The sequence below is a fragment of the Podarcis raffonei genome, chromosome 3 (assembly GCF_027172205.1).
Source record: "Podarcis raffonei isolate rPodRaf1 chromosome 3, rPodRaf1.pri, whole genome shotgun sequence".
Classification (NCBI taxonomy): Eukaryota; Metazoa; Chordata; class Lepidosauria; order Squamata; family Lacertidae; genus Podarcis; species Podarcis raffonei.
In genome coordinates, this window is record NC_070604.1 from 24,140,346 (window position 1) to 24,165,764 (window position 25,419).

General features: G+C 40.2%; 1 protein-coding gene across 2 annotated transcripts in view; it reads right to left on the reverse strand.

Annotated features, from left to right (window-relative positions):
- Positions 1–25,419, reverse strand: part of CSMD1 (CUB and Sushi multiple domains 1) — a 949,519-nt gene that overhangs the window by 464,697 nt on the left and 459,403 nt on the right. For both annotated transcript variants that reach the window (XM_053380819.1, XM_053380818.1), the window contains exon 4: positions 5,622–5,816. In XM_053380819.1, the coding sequence (XP_053236794.1) occupies positions 5,622–5,816 (195 nt within the window). The remainder of the gene's footprint in view (positions 1–5,621; positions 5,817–25,419) is intronic.

The window sequence follows — 25,419 nt, forward strand, 5'->3', positions numbered from 1 at the left end:
CTCACACCAAAGGAACTCTTCAAGGAGATGCCACATTTGTGCCCTCTGGAGTAAAGGACTGCAGCCTCAGTTAATTTTCATAACCAAATGGCACTCACTAAGTGGCTCATACCTATCAAGCAAGTGGTGTGCTAATAGAGAGATAAATAAAATTTAACAAGTGTGAGAAATGATAAATTGTTGCCTCTTCATGGCTTATAAGAAATAAGATGTTTAGTTCACTTCTATTCAGCACATGTAACAGGCTGCACCTATAGCCATTCACTTTACCTATAGCTTAAATGATAAAGTGAATAACTGTAATAAAAGCTCTGTTTTGCTCCTCTCACATAAAAGCAAGTTCTGAAGGCATGAATCTAGCAGCTAAGTTAACCATTAACCACAAAAGCAGAAAGTACAGCACAGGTTCAAAAATGCCCAAGATCACAGGACGCAGTGTGTAGTCAGCATAAACACAAAAGCGCCACATATCAAGGTTGGGTATTTAACACCTGTTGCTAAACTAATAATAATAATAATAATAATAATTTATTTATACCCCGCCACTCTGGGCGGCTTTCAACAAAATATTAAAATACAATAGTCTATTAAACATTAAAGGCTTCTCTAAACAGGGCTGCCTTCAGATGTCTTCTAAAAGTCTGGTAGTTGTTTTTCTCTTTGACATCTGGTGAGAGGGCGTTCCACAGGGCGGGTGCCACTACTGAGAAGGCCCTCTGCCTGGTTCCCTGTAACTTGGCTTCTGGCAACGAGGGAACCGCCAGAAGGCTCTTGGCGCTGGACCTCAGTGTCCGGGCAGAACAATGGGGGTGGAGACACTCCTTCAGGTATACTGGACTGAGGTGTGAAGGTCACAATGTTGTGGTTAACACCTGTTACTAAACTGACACTTGTACACAAGGTCAGATAAAGGTGAAGCGTGGCAATGGAACATTTGTGGTTAAAATGTGTTATGGAAACTACCATATTTCTATTATGATTGATGAGGGAAATAGGGGTGCTATTACCAGTTGGGACTTTCCACACCTTCTCTGTGAGGGAGGGGAAAGAGGGACTTAGGGGCTTTAAAAGTTGTGTGTAACCTCTTGATCCTTGTGGTTGCTGTCTCTTTATGCTGCAGCCACCCGTTTGCAAATGTATTAATAAAATCTTCCTATATTACCAAATTTGTCCAAGATCATTTTTATTAAAGGCTCTCAAGGCACAAAAGTCTTGGGGACCATTTAGGCCAGGGGTTGGCAACCTAAGGCCCGGGGGCCGGATGCGGCCCAATCGCCTTCTCAATCCGGCCTGTGGATGGTCCGAGAATCAGCACATTTTTACATGAGTAGAATGTGTCCTTTTATTTAAAATGCATCTCTGGGTTATTTGTGGGGCATAGGAATTCGTTCATCCCCCCAAATATAGTCTGCCCCCCACATGGTCTGAGGGACAGTGTACCAGCCCATGGCTGAAAAAGGTTGCTGACCCCTGATTTAGGCCCTGATTTCAGATTATTAAGACTGTTCTGCTCAGTCTCATGCTGCATGGTCCTAGTTCGAGATAACATTTTAAGATTCATTTTACTTTGGTGTACTGCAATGTAATGGATGGAAACATGGTTCATATTTTGAATATTACAAAACATGAGGGAGTTATTAAAGTGCCAGGATTTCCTCTCCCCTGTTCCTTCAGTGGCTTTCCCTTGCAATTTATCACCAGCAATAGAATAGATACAATTAAAAACTTGACTGGCATATTATAAAGCTCTTGCAAGTGACATATTGTCATTTCCAGCCACATTATGTAAGGCTTATCAATTAAAGGAAATCGCAGCTTTAGACAGCTCCAAATGAACCATACATTATTTACTAAGCCTTATTAAAAGTATCTGCAAAGTCACTACTGGTTCTCTATTAGATGTCATTTTTCTATAATTCTCGGGGATTTAAAAAATAAATAAATATGCACAGTGATCCAGTTCCTTAGCTCAGCAAAACAAAAAAGTAAAGCAGTCAAAGCTACTTCTAAAGACCTCTGCCCTCAGACATCTGTAGCCTATTGTTTGTATTTTATTAGCCATTTATTGAAATTATATGCTCTGCACTGACATTTTAAAACATCCCATTGCTATCATTGAATCATACATATCTGGGCCAAACTGGCAATTCATCAAGTCAGCTCGCAGAATTTGGAAACATTCAAAGGAAGCTGTTGCACTGATGTAGATAATTACATATTAGCCACGGCATTGATCTGTGCATCCAGATGACGTCTGCTACCTCTAAGAAAAAGGCAACCTAATGCTCATAATTGAAAGATCAAATATGGCCTGAAGAAAAAGTAAAGGAAAGCTTTACATGTATCCTCTCTTACAGCTAAGGTACTAAAGACAAATATGCTGACCATCTTATGAAACATTATTATTTTTTCTTTACTCCAAGGCTTCCATTGACCTTTAAGGATTGTCTTCCCATGAGCACCTAGGAAGCAACTGCAGACTGCTAGAGAAACTGTAGTTTGAAGCGCTTATTTTGGACCTTTTTTTGGTGAATGCGAGAAGACTGGGAATGAAAGTTGTAAAAACACTGTCTAGCAAATGGAGAAATAGCTGGATATCATTCTGGAGTGCATACTCTGAACATTTTAAATAATTGTTATATACATAATTGGCAGACATAATTGGATTAAGGATGATGCACAAAGGAAAGCGATGAATTGAAGATGAAGGGCTCTGTCTGAGGGGCAGGGAAGAGAAGATATTCCAGGGCAGGAGGCTGTGGGAAGAGGTGGAATTTCCCAGGTGAGAGAACTGGGAGGGTTCACTCTTCTGTGTGTGGAATAATTTTGATACAGGGCATTACTTCTTCTCTTCTTTCTTCCCTTCCCTTCCTTATTCTTGCTTTTTCTGTTTTTCTTTTCTAGGTAAGTGTGATTTTTTAATTGTAGTTTATGTTGAAAACTTTTAATAAAAATGGATGAAAAACGAAAAGAAAAGGAGAAGTGATGTAATGGTGTGGCTGGGGGGGGACTTCAAATGACTAAGGCTAGGGGAGGACTCCTGTTTGATTCTCTTTTTAATGAGAATTTGGATATACTAGAGAAAAAGCCTACTGGAAACCACTGCAGGACATTAATAACACCCTGGAAATGGATAGTCTCAGTTTGGGCAATTTGAATTGCAATTCTGTTTTGTTTAGTAAGCACATTTATAATTACTTAACAAGAGGAACTATTATAGTTTTAAGTATTAAGCGAAATAATTGAAAAGTTAACCATTTTCAAATATAAGCAAAATAATCCTGATTTGTATGACTCAGCAACATTAACAGAGAAAGGAATTATAAGAATACTATACTTTTTTTTCAGATTTCAGTATGTACCGGTATATGTGAACTATATTACAATGAAAGCTATGTGATCCAGCAAGAGTTAAGGACTTCTAAAGCCAATTAATTTCATTTCCAGATGAAATCAGTTAAACTGAAGGCAGCCTGAACTCATGCTTACTCAGCGCTTAATTTCAGCTAGAATTGGAGATGGGAGAGAAATTTTATTTTGTTTGCATTTTAATTCACATTATTCAAACAAATACATGAACTGAAACCCTGAATCCTTTCGCAATCCGGTTTTTAACCAAACAATATGTACGAGCAATATGTAGCAAAACGAGTGCATAAAATGCATATATTAGTGAAAATAACATCCAATAAAGTTTTATATCAAGGAAAATGCCTGGCAAAAATGTGTTGATCACTTAACACTGAATACAAAAAAGTGTTTATTAGGAGAAATTAGCATGAAAATGGTGGCGAATTTTCAGGAGAAAATTAAAAAAAATCACAAATTGCTTTGGAAATGTGGACAACAGATTTTAATACTGGAAAAATAAGAAACTAAGAGAAACTGAATTGACATATTTGCCCCTCCTCAGGTAGACAACACTCAATATACTGTACTCATACCCCATCCTAAGTAATATATCGTTTGACACCTTCTTTGTTTTCACAATAAGCTAATTTCTTTCCTTAGTTCAGAGAATGATATATACATTACTTGTCAAATCAATATTTAAACTCGGAATTGATTTCTCACAAAGAGAAACACACAGAGTACCAGATTGAAACCAGCTGCTTCTGATCAATATTAATGAATTGTGCTGCCCCAATAATGGTAATCCTACAAATGATAGTAACTCTAGGAGTAAACTGATTTCTTTAAATATTTTTGTTAGGATAGTTTCTTGATTAAGAACCCTAAGATCCCATCTAATAATGATCTCCACGGCCACCATGCTTTTATCAGTGTAAGTGCTTGCGCTTGTCAAAAACAGCAACAGAATAATTGGCATGTTTAATGTGCAATGGGAAAACTGGGTCACTGGAATCAAGCTACAGCAAGGATTCGCGTATTACAGAATTAGAAGGTGTACTTGCAGTTGATTCAGACACCTTCTGGCATCCATCTTAGCTGTAAATCCTGGAAGACCTGCTCCCTGCCTTGCAGACCTTCCCTACTTGTCTTGCAAGAGTTGAGCCCTGACTGACTCCAGCTACAAAAAACTGAATCTGCTGAACAGACTCTGGGCCTGGGGTGTTGTTTGGAGGCTTCTGCTGTTGGGGGTTGTTTCTGATTCTGTATCTTTATTTTATAGCTTGGGATTTATGTGGGAATTGTTCTGTTTGTATTTTTAAAATATTTATGACTACTTTTGTTATCTTGTAGTTATGTCTTTTTTTCATGTGGCAATCCGCCTCGAGCATGGTTTGAACTGTGGAAATGCAGCATATAAATAAAGTTATGTATGAATTGATGTAGTATCCAATAAACTATGAAACAGAAACAATATTGGACTGTATGTTAACTAGAAATCTGTAAGAATCCATAGTGAAATGCTTTTGATCCCAGTCCACATGCACCAGATGACTATAATATGCACACAGTTTGAAAGAAAATTGTTGTTTCCTCTCATATGTTGCACAGAATATGTAATGTACCTAGGTGCACATATTAGTTTGTCATATATTGTGCAGTCCTAAGTGGCTGAAATAAATGGTACCATTAGCTAAGTTTAATAACATTTTAAAATGAACTCACTGTTGAGGGATTTTGGCTGTCTAAAAATATTTAGGTAGATTAGCAAAAAAGCAGTGTGTGAGTAGTTTGAAGTATATTAGCTGGAAAAAGTCTGTAACTCTCATGTCCTCCTTGTGTGTCTGTCCTCCTTGTGTGACATCACTTCCTCTGCCAGCAGCTGTGCTGGCTGCTGGAGGTTGCCCACAGTTGTAGCCAATTGCAGGCAATCTTGGGGGCATGGTTTAAGGAATGGACCAGAGGGAAGACCTCTTTCCTGTGAAAACCAGTCACACACAGGCCTTGGCCTCAGTCAATGCTGGAAAACATTTCCCAAATTCCTACCTTGCTCAGCAGAGAAAATCCCAGGCATCAAGCCAGTCTATTTTCCGCAATTCTCCTTTGCTATGGGACCAATATAATATGGAGTCTTGGCTCATCCCAGACCACATCAACAAACTTGGAACATATTTATTTATTTTTTGGACATTTGTTTGGTCATTCTATGAATGACATATTCATTTCAGATCATTATTTCACAATAGGTTTCACAATGCTAGAAATCTTACCTCTGCAAAATGGAACTGGAAAATCCCATGATGCTCCATTTCCAGGACTCATGATACATGTCAACATAGCATGGCCTTCGAGGATATAGCCGGACATGCAGCTGTACCGAATTTTATCTCCAATATTGAATCTTGTGCCATGAAGAACTCCTTTTGGTATTTCGCCAGGATTGCCGCATGTATGGCTAGGCAGCACTGATGAAGAAAAGGAATAGATTTTATTAAGGTAGAATGTACAGAATAAAAACAAATAGCATTTAATTGGCTGAGACTTCATTGTGCAATAAGTATACATATACATAACTTTTTGTTTCTCTGCTTTCACTTAGAGCAAATAAATTGTTCCTTAGCATAATGAAACACTGTTCCTTAGGAAATAAACATTCAATATATCAGATAAATACAATTTTGTATAGAAATTTAGGGTGGTATCTCCGGACATCTAACTCTCAGGAAAATGCATTTAGGATTGCAGTATAAATTGTGTGAAGCAGCGTAATAGTATTCTGTTCAGCTCCTTATTTGATTTTTACTAGAAATATAGATCTGCTTCCAAGGAACTTGGAGAACTATCCTTTCCAATGTGCCGCAGGAAAGCAACACACTGTACTGATACATAGTCTAAAAATTTCCAAAGATTTCAGTATTTGCATTTATACGTGGCACCAGGAACAAGTTCTGGGTATGAAAAAAACCAACAATACATTTCCTTGAAGAGTCTGAATTTTGGTATGTTCAGCTCCTTTCCAAGCAGAGGAGCCAACCTGAGCCCCAGGTTATGGGTGCCCAGTGTATGTGACCCCTATAGTTGGCACCCCTGTTTCCAAGGAAAGAGTAGATACTCTAAACAACAACAGCAGCAGCATCATAAACAATAGCAACTGGGCAGTTACAGCAGCCCTGCAAAACTAGGCAGAACATTAACAACCTATTTGTCCAACCAGACACAGGTTTGTAATGGGTGGGACACGGATAACCACTATATAGCCACACAGAACTGTGTTGGTACGGTGGAACTGAAACAAATCCAAAGTGTTTCTCATCCCAGTGCTGAAGCACTGATTTCTTTCCCCCACCCCCAAACCTTATATCACATAATTTCTTGAGTGATAAATCTGGCAGGAGGTGCTAATAATAGCTCTGAAATGGTTTACCTTAGTACTAGAGACAGCCAATGATTAATCCGGCACAAATATATAATGTGTTTAACTTGTATTGAAAGCAATGAAATTTTAATCAATTGACTGAGAAAGCCAGCTCAAGTCAATGGATTTAAGGGTACTTAATTTTGGCTTCAGTTGCAGCCACAGTCTGTTTGAATACTGATCCTACATTTGCCATAGCATTGAGTGTGTGTCTGAATCTTACACAGTAACTGCTACCAGTAGCAGAATCTTCAGTCTATGAAACCTACTTGCAAGAAATAACCATTTGGATAATCTTAGCTCTAGTGTGATACTGTTGGATGACAAGTAGCTAAATCTGGTCTTACTGGAACACACAGCTTATGCCTCCTTTGCTTCAAATCAGGGATGGGGGGGGCCTATGACCCTCCAGATTTTGTTGGACTATAATTTCCACCATCCCTTACCATTGACAATACTGTTTGGGGCTGATATGAGTCCAGCAACATCTGGATGGCCACTTGTAGTTGCTTGGTCTATATTATTGTTTATACAGGTTGTTTTTTTAAAAAAATGTGTCTATACTCAGTCACTGTCTATTTCCTATATGTAACATTGCCCCCTTGGGCATAAAGTACTCCAGCTTGTTCCAACTGTTTGTTTGTTTTGCACTTTCTTCATGAGCGACGGGTATAGACATGAGATATGAACACTGGCTTGAATCACTGAAAGCATCTTCTTGTATTATCAAAGGCTCAGCCATGCAGATGCACAAGGAGAGGTGGCCCAAAACATTTTGTTGCCTGAGGCAAAGGATACAAACCAAGTGGAACCTCCTACTATCTTGGTTAAAAAAATAATAAACTGCCTTTTGATGGCAGTCTAAAATTCTGAGCCAGGATGCCTCACCCATCAGCTGGCTATATATAGAAGTGCCTCACCTTTTGCTTGCTGCATTACTGCTATAATACTCAAAGTGGCACTCAAGTAGGTATGACTGCAAGATAGATGAAGCTTGCAGATCTTAGGTGCACAAGTTTACTGCTGAGAAACAGAGCAAAATAGCAGTACCTGACCCCAGAGCCTTCTGCCTGCAAAACAGGTGCTCTCTAGTCTTCTGTAGTAAGACTTGTGTCAGTCAGAACCCAAATAATGGGAATGGGAATGATATATAACACACTACCCATGAAGGCTTGAGGAATGGCTTTCTTCAGACAGCAAGGCAGATGTGGGCAGGCAGAAAAAGATTAAACAGATTTCTAGATTCAAGGTCAAGTCTGTTAGCCGCCACACTACAAGACTGGTGTTAACATAGGCTCCAGGGGGCCGAGGCTCTTTGCCCCCCCCCCAACTGTTGAATTCAAACGTACAAGCGTGACGTCAGGACGTCACATTGGGCTCCCTCCATGTCCTTTGGAAGATGGCGCCTTAGGGTGTTAACATATATAAACACCAAACTAACAAAAATATTCTCACATTCTTTTTCATTTCGTTAGTATGCTTTTAATAGAGTATTAGATTAGCTGGGTGGCTGAGGAAGGATTCCCAGCCTACCATAAAACAGAGATGCATTTTTCAAATCCTTAGATTGCAATAGAAGAGAGCAAGCAGAACTACATAACTTGAACAGCAGGAAGCTAGCAAAAGAAGTTAGCAAAAGAAAAAGAAAAGAAATGAACAAGCTCTGACCACTTAACTTCTACTGATGGAGGAGAGCATCTACACCCAGAACAACTATACTTTATCACTTTATACATGCTGTCTCCACTCCAATAACTACGAGTATAATTATAGGACAATGTCTAAAAAGAAACCTTGTTTGGGGAGGGGAAATTTTTTTTCATGAGTTTTATTCTTCCTACAGATGCTTTCGACTACAACTCCCATCATTCCTGACCACTGGGGAGCTGTAGCCCATGACATCGTGTTGGCTACCCCGGTCTATATAGTTATTGCTCCTTTAGTGCTACCCTCAGCAATTTCTTCATCTGTATTTTGTAGTGCTGCTGCTTTGTGAGGATTTCCGCCTACCTTCTTCTCTGTGTCATAACACATATCAGGGAGATAGAAAGCTTTCCTTGGATGAAATGAAACTGCTGATCAGGCATTGTTTTCTCATTTGAGATGCCTCCCAGGCCCTCGGTATCACTCTGTTACTATCTTTTCAATTTCCCAGAGACCTAAGTTAGTCATAAGAGCCGGGGGAGAGCCTGAGAGAAGAATCTGCCTGCCCACTGGGAAACAATTGAGACGTATCCCTTTGTAAGTCAAAGATACAGGACAGGGCATAATGTCTTGGAAGAAAAGGCATTTTAGAAAGCTAATCTGAATTTGAACTGAGAAAAACAAAATAACAGACACAAATTTTGTAGAACATAAGCAATCCCCTGGACAACAAGAGAAAGCCAGAAAGCCATTACTGTTTGGGTTCTACAAAGATTCAGGCAATAACATTTTTTAAAAAATCAAAAAACAGAAAACTCAAGGGTGCTGACTTCTAATGGTCAACTTCAATTAAAATGCCCTCTGAGTTATTAGCTGGTTTGGATTTTAATCCAACTATTGGCAGATCCACCCCATACATTTAAGGCTCACCCAGCACACATGACTTCTCTGAAAGAAACCTGAGAACTGTGATTTATTCCGGCTGCTGGAAACTGTAGTTCTGAGAGGGGCAAACTACACTTCCCAGGATTCTTTGGAGGAAGTCATGTGCTTTGGATGTGTTTTAAATGTATGGTGTGGATCTGCCCCCATTGGATTAAAATCCAGGAGGCATGGATTGGGTCGATTCATGTCAGAATTGACAAAGACTGAATTCCTCAAGCAACTCTTCCATACACACATCCTACCCTGCACAATGCTGCTACCATGAGATCCGACAGTAGGTGCTCACAATGAGGAAATCAGTTATAAAATTCAGGGAATATGCCCCTTCCCTCATTTCCTCTTTCCCACCCCACCCCCTGTACACTTTGTCAATGCAATCAGCTTTATGTTACTACTGTTTTACTGCTTGCGATTTGTATTCATAAATCTGTTTGGGTTGGAACAGAATCGATTTGGTTATTTTACACTGTAGCTTGTTTTTATCAAACTAAATAAAGAGAAATTCATGGGGCAATAAATCAAGCTTGTCTTTTGTGATTCTTTTCCTCCTCCTCCTCAAAAAAAAAATCTATAAATACTCTTTATTACTTCTCAACAGAAATGGGATGTTTTGTAAAGCACAGCAGAATTCAGAACTCCATGATATCAGCTTACCTTTGCACTCCTATCATATTACAACTTGCAGTGGAAACTGCTATGCAGTGGGGTTATTTCAACCAAAACATGACACTTGATATCACAACTGTTTTGACAAGTATTGATTTTAAGGTTTACCTTCATCTTCAATATGGCTCTTACAGCTGTTCTAGAGACAGGTTGCAAGTGGCTTGAAAATTCTGCTTTGAATAATTAAAGCTTACACTACAAAATGTCACAACATCGTTTGTTCAGCCTGGCTTGCCTTTAAACCTCAATATTTCTAATTTTAACTTTCATTTAAGCAAGTGACCTACTTTATTTGGGTTGGAAGGGATTCCAGCATATCATCTTTCCTTATATACTTTCCCAGAACTAGATATAAGATACACCGTGAATACATGGTAGCTGCAGATATCCTAAACCCTAAGGGCACACAGAGGCATCAGTGATCATTCAGAGACGAGTGAGAAAATAAGTAATTTTCTCTGTTCTAGAGAAAATATCTAGAACAGTGCAGCTTAATCTCCTTCATAAAATTTCAGCCTGTGTGAGAAATAAAGGGGTGATCTAATCTGTCATGTTTTTACACATAATTAAATTCACATGTTTAGCCATAATTCCCTTCCATTTAAATAACAGCTTGTGGGTTTTGGGGTTGTTTTTTCTTTCTTGAGATAATAATCTCAAAATACTATGTAATACATCTTTGGCTTTAAAATAATAATAATACATGTTTAAACACATCAGTTGATACATTTACACTAATACAGATACAATTCTGCAATACTCAGAGAAGTGCAAACTGTGGCGGATAGCTCATTTTCAATCACTTTATCAGCCCTAGAGGTGAAGATCAGGCCATTTTTATTTATTTTTTGTATAGGGACTCATAAAGACGAAACTCCTCAAGCACTCCTGTACAAAAAAAGTTGTGAGGTATGTCTGCACTGCAAACAAGTTCTTACTGAAATGCCAAGGTCTTCTGAATGTGCCTTGTGACAACAAAATAAAGCATAGCACATGTGTATGACGAGTAGGGTGTCAACCACAGCTTATTACCTCTCTGAATTGAATTGTGAGAAAATGGGCCAGTTTAAACCATAATTTATCCCAGGGGTGTAAGAAACATTTTAGCTCTGCTAGGGAAAATCACATGACATCCCTATGACATCACATGGTTGACAGGTGGGTTGGCCAGCCCAGCTGTCAAAATCCTTCACTGTCCTCACCATCCCATCTCAGGAAGGGTGGTGTGTGGGCTGAGCTCTCTCCACTGGAAAGAACCTCTATGTTTAAGTCAATTCATGCTCTCCTCTCAGTTCAGGGGAGAAAGAGGGACTGCCTCAAAGTGTTTTGTAGTGCTCTTGGGAGCAGTGCTCCATCTCCAGCAATTAGTCTGAAGACCACATAACCCCAGCAGGTTAAGCAGCTCACTAGAATAGCTAACCAATAAAAAGAATCATGGCAATAAAAATTGATGGACTATGCAGAATTGGCAAAACTGACACAAGCTACGGGACTAGGATAACTGTGACTTTAAAGATGAATGGGAACCCTTTACAAAGTACTTGAAGACACAACAAAGCGAACTGGACTCCTTGACTGGTTTTGAATAAACATTCACAAACTTTTTATTGATAATAATCAGCTAAATAGTTTGAGGATTTATACAACTGTGTAACATGCAGAAAACAGCATTTTTAGAGAAACCAAAGCCTGGAACTGAGGGAAGTCGGGGGGTGGGAGTGGGTGGGTTCTGTGGGGGGAGGGAGAGGGAGGGAGAAAAATAGGGGGGAAATAAGGATGATATGTTTCTGGATAATATGTTTTGTTTTAATTTTGAATAAAAAGTTATTTTAAAAAGAAAAAGAAAAGCTAACCAATAGACTGAAACTGACATGGGGACAAATAGAAGAGGACGTCTTCAGTCGGTATGGCTCCCCTTTATCAACATGCACAGCCCAACAAGACAACAAGAAGAATCCACCGACAGCATGCAAATCAATCTGGCTAACTTGACCCAACAACCCCCCACCAACAAATCCCACTGCGGCCAACCAAAGACAATCAACCACATCCTAGGCCACCCCAACCTCTCTCATTACCAAAGAAAGATAGCAAGCAAATAGAAAGAGAACCTACCCAAGGGAGGCTGACACAGACTCCACACATACACTAAGTAAAAGGATATAAGCTTTACCACACTACCCCCTCTCCCCTCCCAACCTTATACTGGACATAACACCAATGTCTCACAATTAATGTAACTGATCTGTAGAAAACACAAATGAGTGCAGCAGGTTGCCCACCTGTGCAATTAGCTATGCTTTATTGTGACATCCAACGAACTCAATTACTTTACTAAGTTATGGCATATGCACTTGCTTTTAATATGTAATCCACAATGAGATCACATGGCAATGAAAGGTGTAATGGAAATAATGATAATGATGATGATGATAATTATTATTATTATTATTATTATTTCATCGCTTGGTGAAGTCCAACTCTGGATCTGAAAGTCCTTTTTTGTTTTTTTAAATATTTTTCTTGCTGCATTCCTCCTAGGGGCAATATTGTTCTTATAAACTCATTGATCATTCCTCCACCGTTGAAGAGGCAAGCAATAACAGAGCACCCTGACATAATTTTACTAAGAGAGCTGACAAGACTACACTTGTTGCAGCAGCTGATGTTTTCTGAAGGATTTTGTTTTGAGGAGTCTATCGCAACCTCCTCAAAGTGCCAGTTGATTCAGTGCATAAGGGAACTTTGAAGTACCTATAACCAACTTCCATGATTATACGAAAGTTTATGTAACTTCTGTACATTCATAAAATCAAAGTACTGCAGCGTGTGAACAGTTCATAGATTGAAATGTAACAAGAACACAAAGTGTTCCTGGAAGGTTCATGTCTCCCAACACATAATCAGGAATTATACTGATTAGACCTCTCTGACTTTTAAAGGGAATTTCAGTATTAGAGGATGTTGCCCTAGATTAGATTGAATACCAGACTTATTCCTATCAAAATACGTTGCAACTAACTAAATTAATGTTGTTCTTACAGAAAACAGAAGGCAATTAAATATCTATTACATTTTTGTACCTTTGCCTTTTTATGTGTTCTTAAGTTGTGCCAGCAGTTTGAAATATGGGCATACACTAAACCAATAGTTTTTGTTTCAACTATACTAAACTGTCCATGGAAAATTGCAGTAAGCATCTCTAGAGCACCAGTAAGAATGCAATGCTGCTTTCATTATATTAATTTGCATAACATTAACCATATTGCTTTACAATTTTAGTCTTATTAGTATTACTCTTGGCTGTCACTCTATTCTAATTTAATTACTCTTCCCTCAACATGCTGACACATCCTTTTTCAATATAGAGTGAATGAGAATTATTGAGGCAAACAATCACATTTCACTAGAATGTCATGTTGTAGTTTAATATGTTCCTATTCATTTGAGCCTGAAGGCTTTTTACAATATTGAACTAGTCATAAATAGATCAGATCACAAAACTGGAAGTTCCATGTGGCATAATGTAAATCAGCACATTTGAAGATTCACACAGAATTCACATAGTCTAGAATGGTGTTTTCCAAACCGCGCTTTACAAGTCTTGCTACTACTATACGCTCCTTGGGATTATCTTTTTGAGAAAGAAAGGAAGAAGTCATTCCAAGTATCATTATAATAAATATATCACCTAACCAACTGCTTCTTTATTTAACATAAATCACTGCAGGCTGTATGCTCCTCCCTGCAACAAAATGGATATGAATGAAGAGAGGCTTGCAACAGTTATTGAAAATGCAGTTGTACCTTGGAAGTCGAACAGAATCTGTTCCAGAAGTCCGTTCAACTTCAAAAATGTTCGGAAACCAAAGCGCGTCTTCTGATTTGCTGCAGGAAGCTCCTGAAGCCAATCAGAAGCCACAGAAGCCCTGTTGGACATTCGGCTTCCAAAAAAAGTTTACAAACTGGAACAGTCATTTCCAGGTTTCCAGAGTTCAGGAGCCAAAACATTTGAGGACTAAGGTGTTCGAAAACCTAAGTATGACCGTAAATGTAACAGTCTACACAACTGTCATTATAAACAGTGTTTCCTTGCACTCTGGCTTTCATCATGGTGTTCTGTTGCACCAGAAGCAGTTTAGCCATGCTGGCCACATGACCTGGAAAGCTGTCCATGGACAAATGCCAACTCCCTTGGCCTGAAACGAGATGAGCACCACACCACATAGTCACCTTTGACTGGACTTAACCATACCTTTACTTTTTTACCTAACTGTCATCATAATCGCTCAGGCAACAACTGTGCCTGAAACCAGACCTATAGCAGCTCTTTCTGTGTGTGTGTGTGTGTGTGTGAGAGAGAGAGAGAGAGAGAGAGAGAGAGAGATTTTTTTCAAAAAAATAATTTAATTACAATATTTATGTGCTGTTAAAAAAAATTTAAAGTTCCCTCCATTTCAAACAATGCAGTGTCCTTGATTTGTCTTCTAAAAGTAGGTGTTGTGAGATGTTGTGATGGCAGTTTTGCCTGCTAAGTTTCTGTTTTTTTCTTTTAGTTTTTTAAAGGAGCAAGAGCTCTGCTGGGACAAAAGGTAGCAGTACTTTAGTTGTATTGGAGGTTCCTTGAAAAATTATTTTCAACGCGTATGGATCAAATAAGCAAGCCAGTCAATACTCACCAGGGCAGTTGGAAAAGCGAAAGTATCTGAAACCTGAATGTAAGATATCTGGCAGTGGTGGCAGCGAGTGGAGGTCATTGGAGGAAAAACAAGAAGGCAGGAAAAGAGATGGGGATTAAACAGGTGTTGAAAGGGTGGGAGAAAGTCCACCAGAACACATGACCACTCTGTAACTAACGCAGGCCCATTGCTTTCAGTGGGTATACTCTGAATGGAACTTAGTTGGATACAACTCATTGGGAGGGATTCACCTAACTTGCTCAGTCAGTGAAGATCCCCCATTCTCCTTACTCCACGCATCCTGGAATTGGCTGATGAGGAGGGAGGAGAACTCTGAGAACAGTATGCAGAGGGAGCAGATAGATTAATAATTTCATTTGGCAGGCTGAAATGCTTGCACATGCAGAACGTTGAATTCCATCCATTGTGTTTTGTTTAGTTCTTCTAAAATTATTAAGCAATCTGCACAAGAGAGTCAAAAGTTCACAGGAATATAAAAGATACACAGAGGGAAGCTGTGCAAAGAAACATCAAGAGTGGATGTGATCAAGAGTGGATGTTTTGCTCAGGAAGTTTTGCAAGGGAGGGTCAAACACCCAGCCTAGGGATCTGGTAATTATGGGGAAATAGGAACTGAATACAGAGTCTACTCTCCTTCTGATTGGCTTAAACAGTTGTCACCAGTGTGGTGTGCACATATTCACCTGCAGGTGCTCTCCAAGGTATCTGTAGGCTCCCCTCTCATCAGTCCTCCCCCTGCTGAAATTAGGCTTGAACGAATGATTCTAATTTAAATAAGAAAGGGCTGCCACTGGCAGGAGCTCGTCCAACACTCAAGTAGGACCCTGGCAGAGACACATGCCCAATTGGCATGTTCTCTCCCTCCTGGTCGATCGTTTGGGAGCTTCAGAAGCTTTCTTCAGCCCGAACATCACAGCAACCGATGCCAACAGACATCGGCACACTTAGGGATCCACAGAGTTTGCACAGCTTGCGCAACAGACCTCAGCAACTCAGCATTTTGGCTAATATACTTTATTTACATATAAACACACACTGAGCACTGCAACTTGGCTCCCTCTCTCTCTAGCATCAGACAGCAAAGAGAAAAAGGACAAAGGACAATAGTCTCACTTCACGGAACACAGTAACACAAGCATCCTGTTTCCATCACTTCCCACTCTGTGGAGTCAAAACATACATTGTCATGTGATAGACAACAATCCCATGACTGCAATCATGGAGCAGGAATTCTAACAGCCACATGAGAGATGGAGCAAGCTTGTTTTCTCATTCCCTGAAAGCTAGGACCTGAACCAATGGCTTCAAGTTACAAGAAAGGAGATACCAACTAAACATCAGGAAGGATTTTCTGGCAGTAGGAGCTGCTTGCCAGTGGAACAGACTCCCTCAGGAGGTGTTGGACTCTCCTTCCCTGGAGATTTTTAAGCAGAGGTTGGATGGCCATCTGTCATTGATGCTTTAGTTGAGATTCCTGCATTGCAGGGGGTGGACGAGAGAACCCTCAGGGTCCCTTCAACTCTATGATTCTATGATTCTATAATTATATTTACCGTATATCCTGCCTTTTCCCCTGACAGGGATGCAAGACAGCTTATAGCTAAAACAGAAACAGCTAAAAACATATTTCAAAAGCAATAATTAAAAAACAATTAAACATTAATAGGTAAGCATTGTCTTAGTTAGGGAAATAGTCTGGAACAGGTGCTGCTGGATGAGTTTTATCCCTGTTTATTTATTTCTTATTGCTCTAATGAGTAACTACTCAAATTGGAAAATTTGTTGTTGTTTTTTAAATCATTTTCTCAAAAATTTGTTGCCTTATTAAAACCTTAAGTAAAGGCATACTTGGTTGGGGGAAGTTAAATGGGACCTGTCCTCTAGTAAATTGTTTAGGAATGCAGCCTTGCTCTTAGTAAGACAAAAGGAAAGGAAAAGAAAAACCTTCCACATGGTTCAGAAGATGGCAAGGTTAGATTATGGTTCTGGAGCTATTAAAATCTTATTGATACATTGATACTGTGGCTCAGTCTAAAATACACTTTTCTGCTTAGGAAACTATCGCTTAGGAACTGCATTGGAATTAAATACAACAACAACTTCTTTTTAAAAGCTGCTGATTAAGGCTGCATGCCAACATTTGAGCACAGGTGAACAATGCTCTGCACTCCCATAGGAGTTATTTAGGAATAAGTACTTAAGCTCCAGTAGTGTTCACATTTTTAAAATGTACAAAAAAGCATATTCCACTTCATTTTTACAATGAGGACTGCAGAGTTGGAAGGGAGTCTCAGGGTCATCTAATCCCAACCCCATCTGATTGGCTGATTGGCAAAACTCCTGACGGGCACAAACTTAGAAAAAAATTCTCCAGGACATTGCAATAGTTTTCCCTCTGCCATTTCTTAAAACAACACATTATTTAGATGTGCAATATCCTGTTCTTTTACGAAAGCCTGATGGTCAGATTTTCAAAATACCTTGTTGTTCCCACTATAAGTATTAAAACATTAGCATTTCGTCCCAGTAGATAGTGATGTCTTTTAGAACAACACAACTCATTTTCTTGGAACCAGAAAAATACCTCTTTATTCCATTTTAAATGGTTTAACTGCAGCTTTGAACTGTTGTGCTATCATTGCTATTCAGCTGCATTTTAATAATAATAATGATGATGATGATGTTTTATTTTCTTGCAAACTGCTCTGAAACTTTCTGTTGAAGTGTGGTATAAAAAAATATTTTAAATACAGTGGTACCTCGGGTTAATAACTTAATTCGTTCCAGAGGTATGTTCTTAACCTGAAACTGCTCTTAACCTGGAGCACCACTTTAGCTAATGGGGCCTCCTGCTGCCGCTGTGCTGCAGGAGCACGATTTCTGTTCTCATCCTGAAGCAAAGTTCTTAACCTGAGGTACTATTTCTGGGTTAGCGGAGTCTGTAACCTGAAGCGTATGTAACCTGAAGCGTATGTAACCTGAGGTACCACTGTAACAAAATTTTGCATTGAGATTAGAATCTGGGTATTCTAGCACCAAAATCCTGACCAAATATTTTGAACATCTGGAATCCTATAATCCAGATGCAGGAAACCAGCTGCTCTCGCAATGTTGGAATGGTTGCAATGTTGCAATGGTCAGGAATGATAGGAAATGGTGTCCAACAGGATTCCTATGTATGGGACTACTAGAAGATTTTACAAATAATTTTAGAAATCTCTGAATTAAATGTGATGGATAATGTAACACCAGATTCTGGAGCTAATTCAATAGATAAGAGGTGGTGCAATAATTGAAAAGCCAATATTGTACGGAAGCAAACTGTGCATTAGGATTAGGCTCACGGGATAGCTGAATTGCCTCATTCTACTCTATCAAGATAGATACTAGCAATTAGAGAAAGTCTAATCGCAAAACAAAAACACTTATTTCTACTTTAGGTGCCTTACAATTTTCCATAGCAACTTTGAATGTGTCCATTGGGGCTACTGGTCTTAGATGAGCCAGTTTCAAACATCTTCAGTGAACATATGCACTGAATATGAATTGACTTTCAAAAAAAGGCATTTGGGAAAGTCACAGCAAAATGGCTGCCAGCGCTATGTTATTGCTATTACTTGCTGATATTCTGCAGCGCGGATGACATGGAACCAACAGATTAAAGGCGAAAGTTCAGTCTTTTATCCTTCTTTTAAAAATGTCACACTAAGTACTCAGTAACCTTTACAGTATTTGCAGCTGTGGTGTCAAAAATAACTTGCACTATTCTATGCAGCATTCTATGGGTCTTGCTAATGCTGTCCTTGCTCACCAGACACGTACTGCCAGAATAAATGGCTGCAGAGTTTAACTGGTTCGCATCCATCCAATGGCAACAAAGGTTAATAGGGAGCATCGGTATGCTGTATCTGATAAGTATACACCATCTTATTAGAAGCAATCACAGATACAGAAATGCAGCAATCATGTTGGTGAAAAACTCTTTACTTAGTGGTAGCCTGCTTGTGTAAGCTGTTTTCTGGTACCAAAATCCAGTCCAATTTCTTGCAATACTAGTTTCTCTATTCAGGGTCCACCTGTCAAATCTCATTCCCTAAGCAGCAACGCCAACACAAGCCATATAAATTGTAGCTGGTTCTCCACTGCCCACTCACAATGAGGCCATGTCATTTTGATCTGCAACAGCTGCAGATTCACCCCCACTCTGAGGCTGGAGGCACTAGTAACTAAGTAGGAGCATGCACCAGAGCTGGGATCCCTTTGAGTTGGCAGTGGATCCCAGCTGTGCCATCCATCTGCAGGAAACATATGAACAGGAGAAGGTTCCATAGCACTGTATCACCAGCAGCCTTATAATGCACCCTGCACAGATACAACCAGGGCCTCTTGCACAGGTTAGAGTTGGAGAACACAGGCTAGAAGGTCAAGAGGGATGCAGGGCAGAGTAAGAACGAGAAGTCCCATCCATACTCAAGCTTCCCTTCATCCCAAGAAACAGAAACAGCTTAGGCAGGTGACTAAGGAGGATTTGGAGCAGGTATAAGTCCATGAGATGAAAATTTTTAACATGTATGCCAGCTTCTCAAATCAAAACACTTTCTTTGCTGCTATGTGTGCTGCTGCTGCTTCTTCTTCTTCTTCTTCTTCTTCTTCTTCTTCTTCTTCTTCTTCTTCTTCTTACACCGCCCATCTGATTGGGTTACCCCAGCCACCCTGGGTGGCTTCCAACAAATATAAAATATAAAACAGCAAACATTAAAAACCTAGGGGCGACCACCTAATGGCACTGAGTAGGTGCAAAACAACAACAAGGAGCAAATCCTTTTCAGTTCTTCCTGCTCCCTCAAAATCAGTTTCAAAAGTCTGAAAGCAAATATTTCTTGTTGCAGTCAGTGACCAGTACCTAGGAAACAAAAGAAAAAGCACGCAGAACACATTGTTCAAATGTGCATAATAGGGTGAAAGAGAATAAAATAAGGCAGGTAAAACAACAACAACACATAGAATAAAAGAATATAGGCACCAACAGCTGAAAATATGTAAGCGTGTCATGAACTTCAAAGGCAAAAATTGGTCAGGGGTCAGTTCCTGGCGAGTGTTTGCTTATCACAGAACAGTACTTGGCCACACTGAGAGTAATCATATTGATCCAAAAGAAGTTGAAGGACATAAAATGCATAAAATGTACTAGCTGTTTTAAAAGTACTTAAGATGATGATGATGATGATGATGATGATGATGATGATGATAGTAAATCAACCCTATACCTATTTGCTTAAAAAATGGGTGATTTCTTACCTAGGAGCACCTCACTCATGTCTGCTCTTTTCAGACTGACTACCCTCACAAAGGGACGCGGGTGGCACTGTGGGTTAAACCACAGAGCCTAGGACTTGCCGATCAGAAGGTCGGCGGTTCGAATCCCCGCAACAGGGTGAGCTCCCGTTGCTCGGTCCCTACTCCTGCCAACCTAGCAGTTCGAAAGCACGTCAAAGTGCAAGTAGATAAATAGGTGGCGGGAAGGTAAACAGTGTTTCCGTGTGCTGCTCTGGTTCACCAGAAGCGGCTTAGTCATGCTGGCCATATGACCCGGAAGCTGTACGCCGGATCCCTTGGCCAATAAAGCAAGATGAGGGCCACAACCCCAGAGTCTGCCACGACTGGACCTAATGGTCAGGGGGCCCTTTACCTTTACCTTTTTACCCTCACAACACTAGAAGACTCCTTTGTAAAGGCCACAAGTCTGTTTACTCTGGACAGGTGTGGCAGTGTTGCAGGCTGATGAGGTCTGCTCCACTGCTCCTGCATGGGTGCTGGGTTGCTGGGATTGGCCCAACAGGCAGGGAGTGCACACAAGTTGGATCAAGAATTGGATCCAAGCCTGCCTGCACAATTGCCCAATGGCAGGCAGGCTTGGAGTCAGGATCTGGCTTGAAGGTGGGCCTGACGGTAACCTTGCAACCTTAACCAATATTTATGTATGCGACTACGGCGGCAAAGTTACTGATTGCCAAAAATTGGAAAAGCAGCAGCGTCCCAACTAAAACAGATTGGCTATCTAAAATGATGGAATACTTCCACATTGCCGAACTAACAGGGAGTATAAGAGGAGATATGGAACAAAGAGGGAATAAGGAGTGGGCTATCTTTAAGGAATACATAAAAATTTATGTGGAAAAAGTAGAATTTCTGACAGATATTGAGTGAATCCAGAAAATGATTAGAGTGAAAGGAGAGTAAAGTCAAGATAGAAGAAGAGATTAAAGAAATAATGAAATGTGTTTAAGCTAGTAGGAAAAATAAAGTAGCGTAACAAGAACGGCTGGAAGTCAAGTCACTTGGTGGGTGTCCGTGTGGGGTAGGTGTGTAAGTATGTTGATATGTATAGTATAGGTAGGTATTATATAGAGTAATGTAGGTATGTTGTATGTTATGAAAATAAGGTAGTGTGTTGTGTATGGGTATTGTGTAAATGTAAATGTATATGTTTTATATGTTAATAAAATATTATATTTTTTTTAAATGAAGGTGGGCCTGACAGAGCAAGGTAGGCTTGCCTCTGGTCCGCTTGCAGGATGTTTAAATCACCCTGGTCCCAGCACCTGGTTTTTCTTGCCAGATCTCCCACCCACCCATGCCCCTTTTGGTTGCTGTTGTGTCTTGGATCAGGCCATGACCCACTTGAAGAACAGTAGTGGGAACTACTGGCTGGTCTGCACACATCTCACTTAGCTTTACTGGACAGGAATTTTACCTGGTGGTTCCTCACAGTGGCTGAGACAATGAGTTAGTAAAAGAGTTCACAAATAAAGCTTGTACTTTTATTGTGGCTAAGGTCAGAATGAGAGCCATCCCTCATTCTTCATTGGTCTGCGAGGCTTGTATTTATGTAGCCATAAATCATTGCAGATAAAGTACTTGCAAGATATTACTTTTTTGTTCTGCGGCTTTCTTGCTATACAAGCATTTATCCAACTGTAACTGTCAGTCTCTCTAAGGATGTACAAAATTGTATTGGATTGTACTGCTATGAAAATCATTTGGGGGTATGCAACAGCCTTAAAGTTCTGACACATTTCCCTCCATGTGATTGATATTTTAATTTCTCCACACAGGTAATTATGAAAGATTGATGGATTTTATTTTTAGAGTGTGTACTTTTATTATAAAGTGTATAACAAATGCCTGGCCTCAGGCTATGATATTGTGTCAACACTGTACAAATATAAGCTCAGGAATTTTCAAGTGTAAAAACAATTTGAAGCTTTATGCCTGTGCTTCATATAATTGCTTTTGATGCAATTCATATCTGCCTTGTGATATCTCAGGTCACCATTGCACATTACTTTTGATAAATTTGTTTTAAAGAGGACTAAGAATTGTATTCAATGTTAGTCCTACTTAGAGTAAACCCACTGAAATTAATGGACATTGTTAACTTTGGTTAATTGATTTCAATGGGTATATTCAGAGTAGGGCTTATAATAAAGGTAAAGGTAAAGGACCCCTGGACAGTTAAGTCCAGTCAAAGGCGACTATGGGGTGTGGTGCTCATCTCATTTTCAGGCTGAGGGAGCCAGCATTTGTCCACAGACAACTTTCTGGGTCATGTGGCCAGCAGGACTAAACCGCTACTAGCACAATGGAACACCGTGACAGAAAACAGAGCTCATGGAAACGGCATTTACCTTCCCACTGCAGTGGTACCTATTTATCTGCTTGCATTGGCGTACTTTTGAACTGCTAGGCTGGCAGGAGCTGGGACAGAGCAACAAGAGCTCACCCCATTGCAGGGATTTGAACTGCTGACCTTCTGATCAGCAAGCCCAAGAGGCTCAGTGGTTTAGACCACAGCGCCACACGTGTCCCTCATGCAACTAATAAGTCCTGCTAGTGGAAGCTTGCTTCAATACTTTCCTCGGTGCTGCCTGTGCCCTCATATTTTTTGGGGGTAGGGTGGGATTGGAGAACTCCCAGAATGGTATGTGGGGAGAAAAGGGGAGAATGTCCTGCCTGGGAAGCTGAAAAGCTTTCATTGATGAAATGATTGCCTTAGTGCTATGTTGAATTCCTCTCTAAATCTAGAGCTACAGTTATTAGAGAACTTCTACTACGTCAGCTGCCATGATAGCCCATACAGTAAAGTGTGGGTTTGGGACCTTGTGGCTCCTATTCAGTCCTATTCAGTTCAACTCAAAGAAGCAAATATATTAGAGTTAACTATACGAACCAATTTGTCGGCGAAACAAAATAAACACAATCATATACACAATTGATATATTTGTGTATAATAGCTACACTTGTCGTTAACCTTTCAATGGATGAACCAGGGGGAAGAGGCCTACTCCATATTTCGTCCCCATCTTTTTATTATTATCCATCTTCTATATATTGCTTTATAGTGGAATACAATTCTTCGACCTATTATGGTCAGACAATCAGAGTTCCAGTTGCCCTCTGCAAGTTAGAGGTCAAACTTATCAGCCACCCAGAGTGGTTGGGGCAACCCAGTCAGATGGGCAGCATAAATCAAATCAAATCAAATCAAATCAAGTGGAGAGTCACTTGGTACTAGAGGAGGTTCCCTGTGTATTTTAGAATGCCTCTCTGGTGCGTCTGAATGCAGAATATCTGAAGAGGGCTCATATACTTCCACTATTTCAGAGCTAACAGTGTCACCATCATAGTTGCACTCATTTGACTGAATCTGGCCAGCAATGCAACTGCTGTTCCTAAATGTGTACCTTCCTTCCTATCAATGTGTAAGCAAAGTGCTTTTCAATCCTTCATTATAGTCCAGTGAGCCTAGCACACCAGAGAAGCCATATGTTGTGGCCTGACAAAGTTGGGTGCTTGACAGTCTCTTTCCTTTTGCAATCCCAGGTTGGAAGCAAAAATGGATTGTTTTTCAGAGCTCCGACGGGCCCCACTATATGGTTAATGTGTTGTGTTTGGCTTGATGGGTCACAAGGACTGCATTTTATGTTGGGACAGCAGCAGAGCACCTGAGATGCTCCTGTTGTAATAGGGGTTAAATAAAGACGCCTGCTTCTTGGGAGAAAAGCAATGACAAACCTAGACAGCATCTTAAAAAGCAGAGACATCACCTTGCCAACAAAGGTCCGTATAGTTAAAGTTATGGTTTTCCCAGTAGTGATGTATGGAAGTGAGAGTTGGACCATAAAGAAGGCTGATCACCAAAGAATTGATGCTCTTGAATTATGGTGCTGGAGGAGACTCTTGAGAGTCCCATGGACTGCAAGAAGATCAAACCTATCCATTCTTAAGGAAATCAGCCCTGAGTGCTCACTGGAAGGACAGATCCTGAAGCTGAGGCTCCAATACTTTGGCCACCTCATGAGAAGAGAAGACTCCCTGGAAAAGACCCTGATGTTGGGAAAGATGGAGGGCACAAGGAGAAGGGGACGACAGAGGACGAGATGGTTGGACAGAGTTCTTGAAACTACCAGCATGAGTTTGACCAAAGTGCGGGAGGCAGTGGAAGACAGGAGTGCCTGACGTGCTCTGGTCCATGGGGTCACGAAGAGTTGGACACGACTAAACGACTAAACAACAACAACAACAAAGATCATATAGTGATTATAAATAGCAATAACCTTACAATGAAATCGTATGTATGTCTACTCAGTTGTAAGTCTCACTGTGTTCAATGGGGCTTACTCTCCAAGTACAAGGAAAGTGTGAAAGAAAGAGCCCGACACAAGTCCATGGGAAGGTGATAACCAGCTTCTGTCTGAAAGCTACAAGGTCTGCAACCTGAAGTTTAACTCACTAGATTTAGTAGAGCTACACTGCTGGTATTTCAGTTTAGTTCATTAATTAATTAATTTGTGAATTACTTCCCACAACAAAAAGTCCCCAACTAATCTACAAAAATTAGATGAGCCTCTGTGCTATGGAGCTTTGCTGCTTAGATAGCTATGACCATACTACAATTCTGGGGCCACATTTGAACCCAGGGCTTCAGAGGGCACAAATAAAATTCTCTGTGCACTGGATAATATTGGCTTTCACGTTGTCATACTTCTAATGAAACATGTTGGTCTGAGGAGTATTGCTTTACCTTTGGATAATCATCTTTGGAACAATCTTCCAAGATTTTCTGCACTCAACTGACTTTCAGAGAGAATGGGAAAGTTAATTTAATTTGTTTTTATTATTTGCTTCAAAGGACAAACTTTTAATAGCTATTGGCACACTGGGGATGTAATCCATTCATTCATGTTGATGTCTTTATGCAATTGAGCACTGTTTCAGAAGATAAATATAATTGTTTGGTATTCATGGCTAATATTACATAAACTGATGGGAACATACATACAACAATCCCTCATTTTTATGTGCACTGGACTTGCAGGATTTCAACCACATGCAGTTGAAGGTGGGCTGGTTGAAATTGCACAAGTCAAGTCCCAAGCAAGGTGGAGAGCTTAAAAGCTCTTTCTGGTTCCGCTAGGAGTTACTTGGCATGAAAGGGTTTACCTGGCATGGAAAGAGCTTTTAAGCTCTCTGCCTTGCTTTCTGGGCAAGGCCTGCTCAACACACTGGCTCTGGAAGGCTCTTGGATGCTCTTATCAGACCTCAGAGGTCAGGCATCCTTCAAACTTGGCCCTCCAGATGTTCTGGGACTACAACTCCCATCATCCCTAGCTAACAAGACCAGTGGTGAGGGATGAT